The 11,128-nt window shown below is 38.7% G+C and overlaps 1 protein-coding gene across 1 annotated transcript; it reads right to left on the bottom strand.

Annotated features, from left to right (window-relative positions):
• Window positions 1-7,983: 7,983 nt before the first annotated feature.
• Window positions 7,984-8,919, bottom strand: LOC112678171 (olfactory receptor 8S1-like). The gene has a single exon (XM_025477265.1). It carries the CDS (start codon window positions 8,917-8,919, stop codon window positions 7,984-7,986), a length of 936 nt encoding a protein of 311 aa, XP_025333050.1.
• Window positions 8,920-11,128: the final 2,209 nt, after the last annotated feature.

Raw genomic sequence — 11,128 nt, forward strand, 5'->3', positions numbered from 1 at the left:
TTTGTTCTAACTCTCTGAAGAAAGTCCATGGTATTTTGATAGGGATTGCATTAAATGTGTATATTGCCCTGGGTAACATTGACATTTTCACAATATTAATTCTGCCAATCCATGAGCATGGAATATTTTTCCATCTCTTTGTGTCTTCCTCAATTTCTTTCAGAAGTGTTCTATAGTTTTGAGGGTATAGATCCTTTACATCTTTGGTGAGGTTTATTCCTAGGTATCTTATGCTTTTGGGTGCAATTGTAAATGGGATTGACTCCTTAATTTCTCTTTCTTCAGTCTCATTGTTAGTGTATAGAAATGCCACTGACTTCTGGGCATTGATTTTGTATCCTGCCACGCTACCGAATTGCTGTATGAGTTCTAGCAATCTTGGGGTGGAGACTTTTGGGTTTTCTATGTAGAGTATCATGTCATCGGCGAAGAGGGAGAGTTTGACTTCTTCTTTGCCAATTTGAATGCCTTTAATGTCTTTTTGTTGTCTGATTGCTGAGGCTAGGACTTCCAGTACTATGTTGAATAGCAGTGGTGAGAGTGGACATCCCTGTCTTGTTCCTGATCTTAGGGGAAAGGCTCCCAGTGCTTCCCCATTGAGAATGATATTTGCTGTGGGCTTTTCGTAGATGGCTTTTAAGATGTCGAGGAATGTTCCCTCTATCCCTACACTCTGAAGAGTTTTGATCAGGAATGGATGCTGTATTTTGTCAAATGCTTTCTCTGCATCCAATGAGAGGATCATATGGTTCTTGGTTTTTCTCTTGCTGATATGATGAATCACATTGATTGTTTTACGGGTGTTGAACCAGCCTTGTGTCCCAGGGATAAATCCTACTTGGTCATGGTGAATAATTTTCTTAATGTACTGTTGGATCCTATTGGCCAGTATCTTGTTGAGAATTTTTGCATCCATGTTCATCAGAGATATTGGTCTGTAATTCTCCTTTTTGGCGGGGTCTTTGTCTGGCTTTGGAATTAAGGTGATGCTGGCTTCATAGAACGAATTTGGAAGTACTCCATCTCTTTCTATCTTTCCAAACAGCTTTAGGAGAATAGGTATGATTTCTTCTTTAAACGTTTGATAAAATTCTCCTGGGAAGCCATCTGGCCCTGGACTCTTGTGTCTTGGGAGGTTTTTGATGACTGCTTCAATTTCCTCCCTGGTTATTGGCCTGTTCAGGTTTTCTATTTCTTCCTGTTCCAGTTTTGGTAGTTTGTGGCTTTCCAGGAATGCGTCCATTTCTTCTAGATTGCTTAATTTATTGGCATATAGCTGTTCATAATATGTTTTTAAAATCGTTTGTATTTCCTTGGTGTTGGTAGTGATCTCTCCTTTCTCATTCATGATTTTATTAATTTGAGTCTTCTCTCTCTTCTTTTTAATAAGGCTGGCTAATGGTTTATCTATCTTATTAATTCTTTCAAAGAACCAACTCCTGGTTCTGTTGATCTGTTCCACAGTTCTTCTGGTCTCGATTTCGTTGAGTTCTGCTCGAATCTTTATTAACTCCCTTCTTCTCTTGGGTGTAGGATCTATTTGCTGTTTTTTCTCTAGCTCCTTTATGTGTAAGGTTAGCTTTTGTATTTGAGTTCTTTCCAGTTTTTGAATGGATGCTTGTATTGCGATGTATTTCCCCCTTAGGACTGCTTTTGCTGCATCCCAAAGATTTTGAACGGTTGTATCTTCATTCTCATTAGTTTCCATGAATCTTTTTAATTCTTCCTTAATTTCCTGGTTGACCCTTTTATCTTTTAGCAGGATGGTCCTTAACCTCCATGTGTTTGAGGTCCTTCCAAACTTCTTGTTGTGATTTAGTTCTAATTTCAAGGCATTATGGTCCGAGAATATGCAGGGGACAATCCCAATCTTTTGGTATCGGTTCAGACCCGATTTGTGACCCAATATGTGGTCTATTCTGGAGAAAGTTCCATGTGCGCTTGAGAAGAATGTGTATTCGGTTGAGTTTGGATGTAAAGTTCTGTAGATATCTGTGAAATCCATCTGGTCCAGTGTATCATTTAAAGCTCTCGTTTCTTTGGAGATGTTTTGTTTAGAAGACCTATCGAGTATAGAAAGAGCTAGATTGAAGTCACCAAGTATAAGTGTATTATTATCTAAGTATTTCTTCACTTTGGTTAATAATTGATTTATATATTTGGCAGCTCCCACATTCGGAGCATATATATTGAGGATTGTTAAGTCCTCTTGTTGAATAGATCCTTTAAGTATGAGATAGTGTCCCTCTTCATCTCTCACTACAGTCTTTGGGGTAAATTTTAGTTTATCTGATATAAGGATGGCTACCCCTGCTTTCTTTTGAGGACCATTCGAATGGTAAATGGTTCTCCAACCTTTTATTTTCAGGCTGTAGGTGTCCTTCTGTCTAAAATGAGTCTCTTGTAGACAGCAAATAGATGGGTCCTGCTTTTTTATCCAGTCTGAAACCCTGCGCCTTTTGATGGGGTCATTAAGCCCGTTCACATTCAGAGTTACTATTGAGAGATATGAGTTTAGAGTCATCATGATATCTATTCAGTCTTTGTTTTTGTGGACTGTTCCACTGAACTTCTTCTTAAAGGGGAATTTTAAGAGTCCCCCTTAAAATTTCTTGCAGAGCTGGTTTGGAGGTCACATATTCTTTTAGTTGCTGCCTGTCTTGGAAGCTCTTTATCTCTCCTTCCATTTTGAATGAGAGCCTTGCTGGATAAAGTATTCTTGGTTGCATGTTCTTCTCATTTAGGACCCTGAATATATCCTGCCAGCCCTTTCTGGCCTGCCAGGTCTCTGTGGAGAGGTCTGCTGTTACCCTAATACTCCTCCCCATAAAAGTCAGGGATTTCTTGTCTCTTGCTGCTTTAAGGATCTTCTCCTTATCTTTGGAATTTGCAAGCTTCACAATTAAATGTCGAGGTGTTGAACGGTTTTTTATTGATTTTAGGGGGGGATCTCTCTATTTCCTGGATCTGAATGCCTGTTTCCCTTCCCAGATTAGGAAAGTTTTCAGCTAGAATTTGTTCAAATACATATTCTGGCCCTCTGTCCCTTTCGGCGCCCTCGGGAACCCCAATTAAACGTAGGTTTTTCTTCCTCAGGCTGTCGTTTATTTCCCTTAATCTATCTTCATGGTCTTTTAATTGCTTGTCTCTTTTTTCCTCAGTTTCCCTCTTTGCTATCAACTTGTCTTCTAGGTCACTCACTCGTTCTTCCACCTCGTTAACCCTCGTCGTTAGGACTTCTAGTTTGGATTGCATCTCATTCAATTGATTTTTAATTTCTGCCTGATTAGCTCTAAATTCTGCAGTCATGAAGTCTCTTGAGTCCTTTATACTTTTTTCTAGAGCCACCAGTAGCTGTATAATAGTGCTTCTGAATTGGCTTTCTGACATTGAATTGTAATCCAGATTTTGTAACTCTGTGGGAGAGAGGACTGTTTCTGATTCTTTCTTTTGAGGTGAGGTTTTCCTTCTAGTCATTTTGCTCAGTGCAGAGTGGCCAAAAGCAAATTGTATTGGGAAAAAGAGAAAAAGAGAGGAGAGAAAGAAGGAAAGAAAAGAGAAAGAGAAAAAAAAAGGGAAGAAAAGAAAAAAAAACGAGATAAAAAAAAAAGGAAGAAAAAGAGAAAGAAAAAGAAAGGAGAAAAAAAGGGGGTGGGGGAAGGAAACAAATCAAAAAGCAAAACAAAACAAAACAAAAAAAAAAAAAAAGAACCACAGGGGAGTATCTTCTGATTCTGTGTTCTTTAAGTCCCTTGGCTTCTCCTGGAAGTTGTCAGTCTAGCTGATCTTCTGGGGGAGGGGCCTGTTGTGCTGATTTTCAGGTGTTAGCAGTTGGGGGAGCTGCTGTGCCCCTGCCTGGTGCAGGGCTCAGTGGGGGTTGTTTACCCCGTGAGGCCGCAGGAGGAACAGCCCCAGTGGCGGGGCAGCTCTGGAAACCTGGATTCAGATCCGGAGCTCTCCGTCTGCAGGGCCTGGAGGCTCCGGGGTGGGGCCGCTGATCTGCTCAGCTCGGGGCAGGAGCGTCCTCGCTGTCCTGGGCCCTCCCGGTCTCTGCCTGTCCCGGAGGAGGCCGGATCCTGGGCTGTGTCCCGGCGCCCTGTGCTCCGGAGCCTGCGCTGGTGGATTCGCGCTCCCGGGGCCGCGCAGCCCCCTCCGCGGAGCCGCCGCCCGAGCCCCTCCTGGCTGCTCCGGTCCCGCCGGGTCCCGCCGTGCGCGCTGCAGCCCTTAGGGAGCTCGGCGCACTCTCCTGGGCGCGCAGTTGCTGTTACTGTCCCCCGGAGCCCGAGGGCATCCCCGCCCTCCTGGGTCCTGCTCCAACTCCCCGCGAGCCCCTTTCCGCCCGGGAAGGTCGGTGCAGCTCCTGCTCCTCCGGGACGGGGCTCTCCTGTCCTGGGGACACTCGCTCCGGCCTCAGCCCGGCTCCTCGCGGGGCCCCTCCCCCTTGGAGGCCTTTGTTTCTTTATTTCTTTTTCCCTGTCTTCCTACCTTGATAGAAGCGCGAACTCTTCTCACTGTTGCATTCCAGCTGGTCTCTCTTTAAATCTCAGGCCGAATTCATAGATTTTCAGGATAATTTGAAGGTTTTCTAGGTAGTTTGGTGGAGACAGGTGATTTGGAGACCCTACTCTTCCGCCATCTTGCTCCTCCTCTCTCTGGTAATACTATTAAGAAATTTTTGTTAAATCCTAAAAAAGAAGTCTTTTTTTTGTTTGTCTCTTAAAAATCCACATATGAGTGCAATCATATGATACGGTGTTTGTCTTTCTCTGACTGACTTAGCATTACATAGCATTACAGCTTCTAGATCCATTCATACTGTTGGAAATGGCAGAATTCATTCTTTTTTATGGCTGAGTAATTTTTATCCATTCATCTGTCAATGGACACTTGGATTACTTCCATATCTTTGCTATTATAAATAATGGTGCAAAAAACAGGTGTGCCTGTAGTTTTTCAAAATAGTGTTTTTGTTTTCTCTAGGTAAATACCCAATAGTGGAATTACTGGGTCATATTAGAAATCTATTTTTAATTTTTGAAGAACCTCCATACTGTTTTCCACAGTGGCTACACTACTTTGCATTCCCACTAATGGCGCATGAGGGTTTCCTTTTCTCCACATCCTTATTAACACTTGTTGTTTCTTGTATATTTGATTTTAGCCATTCTGATAGATGTGAGGTGATATCTCATTGCAGTTTTGCTTTCCATTTCCCTGATGATGAGTGATGTTGCACATCTTTTCATGTGTTTGTTGGCTATCTGTATGTTTTCTTTGGAAAAATGTCTTCCATTCATTTTTAATTAGATTATTATTTGTGTATGTGTGTGTTGCAATATGTTTTGGATATTAACCTCTTATTGGACATATGCAAATCATTAATAAAAAGTAGGATATCAATACATATACTATAGATATTGAAAAGATAATAAAGTGAATATTATGAACCAGTTTAATTGCTAATAGATCTAAGAATTTATGTGAGTGGACCAATTTCTCTAAAAACACAATTTTTTCAAGTCCTACAGAAAAAGTAGAAGGTCTGAATTATCTAATAGGTACTAAATAACTTGAATTCATTATTTTAAAAAAGCCCTTGGGGGAAAAACCCCAAATCATATCAATTTAATAATGAATTCTTATGAATATATGAAGAAATACCAATTTTACACAATTCCTCCACAGAATAGAAAAGAGAGAATGAATCTCAAGTCTTTTTATAAGTCTACTAAATCCTAATAATAAAACCTGATGGGAGGGATCCCTGGGTGGCGCAGCGTTTCGGCGCCTGCCTTTGGCCCAGGGCATGATCCTGGAGACCCGGGATCGAATCCCACATCAGGCTCCCAGTGCATGGAGCCTGCTTCTCCCTCTGCCTATGTCTTTGCCTCCCTCTCTCTCTCTCTCTGTGACTATCATAAATAAACAAAAAAATAAATAAAAAAAATAAAAATCAATTAATATAATTTACCTTTAACTACTAAAATCAGAAAAACTATATGATAACTCAATAGGTATAGGAACACCAGTTGATGAAATTTGCCATAATTTATGCATGAAACACTTAGCAAACTAGGAAAAGGAAAGAAACTTTATTAATATGAAAAAGTTAATTTACAAAAACCCCTTAAAATGATGAAATGAAGCTAAGAAGTTCTCTGATACATAAAAAATCAATTGTAATTCTATATCCCAATAAAAATACACATATTATAACATTTATAAATAATACTACTTAAATGGAGTTAAAAACATGAAATGCATAATAATACATTTCACAAAATGTACACAAAAACTCTATAATAAAAGCTGTAAAATATTTTTTAGAGAAATTAAAAATACCTAGTTAAATGGAAGGATATAACTTGGTTAATTGGGTCACTCAGTATTGTAAAGATGCCACAGCTTTTCAATTTGATCTATAGACTCAGACACGATAAAAATCCTAGACAGTTTTGTAATTGATAAGCTGATTCTAAAAATTTATATGAAAATACAAAGAACCAAGTTCTTCATCCTGAAGAACTGAGCTAGAAGGAACACTTATACTTCCAACCTTAGAAATATATTATAAGGTTTACAGTAAAACACAGATTGTTATCGGTACAAAAGCAGAGAAATTAATCATGGAACAAAATGGAGATTTTAGAAACAGATCCACACATATACCTGGCTTATGATGAAAGTAATATGATAGTGCAGTGGGAACACAAACGGTTATGGGCCAATGCATTTCCATATTGAAAAATGAATCTTGACCTTTATCACACATTATGCACAGAAAGCAATTCCAGATGGATTATCATAAAGTGCTAAAGCTTAAAAAAAACCCAGATTATTTTCATAAGCTCAGAGTAAAGGAAAATTTCTTAACCTAGCACAAAAATGGCAAGTTATACAGGAAAAAATGATTACTTGGATTTTTATTAAAATTAAGAATTTCTCTTCATCAAACCAACATTAAAAGAATGAAAGTCAATCCACAAAGCAGAAGAAGAAAAGGTGCTTAACTTTATTAGCTATCAGAGGAGTGCAAAGAAAACCTTAAATGCAATCACAACTCACCCACTAGAGTTATAAAATGAAAGAAACATAAAATATCATGTGTAGTCACCACAGGGAGCAACTGGAATTCTCATAAGCTACTATGGGAATATACAGTTTTACAACCACTTTGGGAAAGTGCTTGGAAGCATGATGCACACCCTACAATCAAACAAAACCACCTGTAAGTATATAATAAAACAAAGCAAAATAAAATTATTTGTGGTCACTAAGAGATGTGTACAAGAATACTGATAGCTACACTATTCAGAATAGTCATAAACCAAAATTACACAAGTATCCTTCAAACGTAAAACAGATCAATAAGTTATGTATTCATACAATGGAAAAGGATGCAACACAGGAAAAACAACATACAAATAAATTATACTTGGAGAGTTAGCTCTCTAAGTATAATATTGAGTGTATTAAGTCAAGTACAGAAGAAATAGATGGTAGATTCCACTTACAAGAACAAGAGAAGGCAAAAGTAATGTATGGCATTAGATTACTTGTGAGTCTGGGATAGTGTTGCAAAGTGGACTTGATCTGGTTGCTGTATCCTTGCATGCTGTGTACTTTTCTATATGTATGTTACATTTTAATAGAAATAAGCCAAAATGCTAAAAAATCTGCTTTAAATTTCTTTAGAAAATAAGTAAGGGTCATTTTATAGTACCCATCTATATTCAATGACAAAAACTAAAAATGATTCATGCTTTCACATTGAGAATGCTCAATAATTTGTTCAATTAAAATCTCTATGTACAGAAAAAATTAGAAGAAAATATACTGAATTTGGGTAGTAAAATTATTTACTAAGGCATCTGTCAGCATTTAACAAGATGCACATTCAAGCATTTTACTTGACATCAACTCAACAGATATTTGCATGCATGTAGTTTGAGCCTAATCCTAATCATCTCTACCCATAGTTTGCTACCTGTACTGTTGCAAAAACTTCCCCAAGGTTCTTCTCAGTGCATTTTTAATCTCCCTGTTTTTCAGGCTGTAGATGAAGGGGTTTACTAGGGGAGTTACCACACTATACTGTATGGAGAAGATCAGCTCCAGAGGTAAGCCTGAGGTTGGCATGAGATGACGCAGGAAAGCTGAGCCATAGAAGAAGCTCACTGCAGTGAGGTGGGAGGAGCAGGTGGAGAAGGCCTTGCTTCTGCCTGAGGAGGAGCTGATGCTCAGGATGGTGGAGACAATGCGTGCATAGGAGAAGAATATCAGGAAGAATGTACCAAAGCCATGCAGGAGTGTGGAACAGAGCAGGACAGTGAGGTTGGTAGAGACATCAGAGCAGGACAAAGGGAAAAGGGAGGGCAGCTCACAGCTATAGTGGGGGATGGTATGGGCCTTACAGAAATCCAGGTTTGTTACTAAGGTGATGTTAATGAGTGCATCTAGAAACCCCAGGCTCCATGAACCCCATACAAGCTGCATATACAGCTGATTATTCATCACCTGGCCATAGAGGAGTGGATGACAGATAGCAGCATAACGATCATAGGCCATTGCTGACAGTAGACAGACTTCTGTTCCTCCAAAGTCAAACAGAAAGAAGACTTGAGCCAGGCAGCCCTCCACTGAGATGGTTTTCCTCTGGGACAGGAGGTTCTCCAGCAACCTGGGCACTATGGCAGTAGAGAAACAAAAGTCCGTGAGAGAGAGGTGACTCAGGAAGAAGTACATAGGTGTGTGGAGGTGGGAATCAGCCTTGATGACCAACAGCATCAATAAATTTCCCAAAATAGTCAAGAGGTAAATCCCAAGGAAAAGCACAAAGAGCAGAACCTGGATGTGAGAGTCAACAGACAGCCCAAGGAGGATGAACTCTGTGATGGTGCTGTGGTTCCTCAAAGCCATTTACAGAGGATATAACCTAGAAATAAAAATAGGCATAAATCTCAAACCTCTGTTGACTGCACTCAATTACCAGAAGAGGAAGGCTTGAGCCCAACTAGCTTATATTTCGTATTTTTCCATATTGATTTTTTTAGAACATTTCTTCCCATACTGATGCTCTGCTTCAATTCTGAATGGGTCAATTTCAGTATGATATTACCCTATAGTTGATATTCTATCTCAGAGATTGCTGAAGGAATTCACAAATTTGTTCAAACATGGACTAGACTAATTTAGTCAATTTCCTTCAGTTAAAACTGCTTAAAAATGTTATCTGTAATTTGCATATTTTAATGGGATGTCTATAGTGGATGTTGCAAAACTTCTAATTTCTTCTCCATCTCTGTTTCTTACTCCCATTTAAAACCAAGCTAAGTTACTCAATGATGTTATTTTACCTTCCTTTAGCTTTTTACAATCACTTTCACATATATTGTCAATATCATCTTTGGGGCAAGACTAAAACATGTAATCGTGAATCTCAGTGCATGTGTGCCTGTGTGTGAGCATGTGTCTTTCTTTGCCTTTGTATGTTGGAGGATGGAGTAGAATGAATAAGGGCAGAGCTTGATGAATCCATTTTACAGAAGGGAAAATTTAGTATCAGAGGTTATGTTACTTGTCCAAATTTTCAATTTGAATAGTTGGTATTTGTTTGTACTATGTAGGACTCAAAGACAAGAGGTATCTCTATCATACCATGTCTTGCAACCAAGGGTTGGCAATGAATGTCCTCCATCATTTGGCATCTATGTACCTATATAATTGTCATATATACTACCTCTTAGCCCTAATTCAGAGGGCAAGCTAGTATATTTTTCTCCAATACCTTATGGACATCCCTTCTTTCCACCTTTGCTTAAGCATTGACTTTATCTGGAATGCCCTCTTTGTAGATCTACATTTTATTTATTTTTTGACACTTAGCTTAATTTCAACTTTCTAAAAAAATCTTCTGAATTCACCATATTTAATAATAGAACTATTATTCTTCTGAATTCACCATATTTAATAATAGAACTATTTTTTATTGAGCACCATTTAAGTTCTAGGTACTCCTACTAAACTCCAGGTGCAAGTTGAAGTAAATCACTTAGTAAAGATTTTTCAAATAAGGAAACAAAAAATGTTTGAGTATCACCCAAATGATTCATACCATGATTCCAACTCTGAACTTTTTATTATAAAGCCTGTATTTTTTCTATACTGAGTCTCAACTTTTCTGAAGAGTTTCTTAAGAATTCTTCTGTTTCTCTACAGTATGATCTAACTCATCAGCTCATAATAAATAACTGTTCCCAGTAGGCTACCACATGAATCCCTGTTTTGCTATTGTAGTCAGTGTTAGTGTGTATGTGTAGTGCATTAAAGTTTTCCATTTCTTGATACTGTAATTTCATGGAGGCAGTGATTGTGCTTGACTGTATTTGGCATCCAGAACACTCAGCCTAGTGAAGGGAAGTACATAGGTGGAACCCCAGTGAGTATTTGTTGAATAAAGAAATAAAAAATAATGAAATGAAGAGTATAGGTTGTATAGGTAACATTTCTGGGAAAGGTTCCAGACCCATAATCTTGATAAAGATTCAACATTAAAGATAAGTGAAAGAGAAAAAAATGCTCTGTGTGTGTGTGTGTGTGTGTGTGTGTGTGTGTGTAGGAAGAGGAGGAGGAGGAAGAGAAGTTAAATTGTTGTAGCTATGGAGGGTCTGGTAGTGGACTTTACCCATTCTATTCACAATCCTTCTTTTCATTTGTTTATGCTTCTACCATATTTCCATAAGCCCGTTATTCAGACAGCAGATATTCATAGGTGGACTGTTATAAACCAGGCTATGCTAGGTAGGCAGAGAAGACAACCTTTTATATACAGCTGCTTAACTATTTTATAGATACTCAGCTTTTTTTTCTCTTTGATTTTATGTCACTTTTGTCTAGCATTCAGGGATTTATTCTAGTATTAGCCTTTGCCTTTGTGCCTAGTTTGAAAAATAATCTGGGGCTACATACTTAGGTTGTGCCTCTTGAAACCTCTTGCCTGGTTTTGTAATGCCACACAAACTCTGGCCTGTCCCCTTGTGCTCAGAATCTAGCCTGTATTCTTGAACTTTGTCCTGACACTGTAAGGTGTGACCTTGATGTTGCCCAAAGGGCTCATAATGAGTTTAAT

Source organism: Canis lupus, chromosome 27 (genome assembly GCF_003254725.2).
Source record: "Canis lupus dingo isolate Sandy chromosome 27, ASM325472v2, whole genome shotgun sequence".
Classification (NCBI taxonomy): domain Eukaryota; kingdom Metazoa; phylum Chordata; class Mammalia; order Carnivora; family Canidae; genus Canis; species Canis lupus.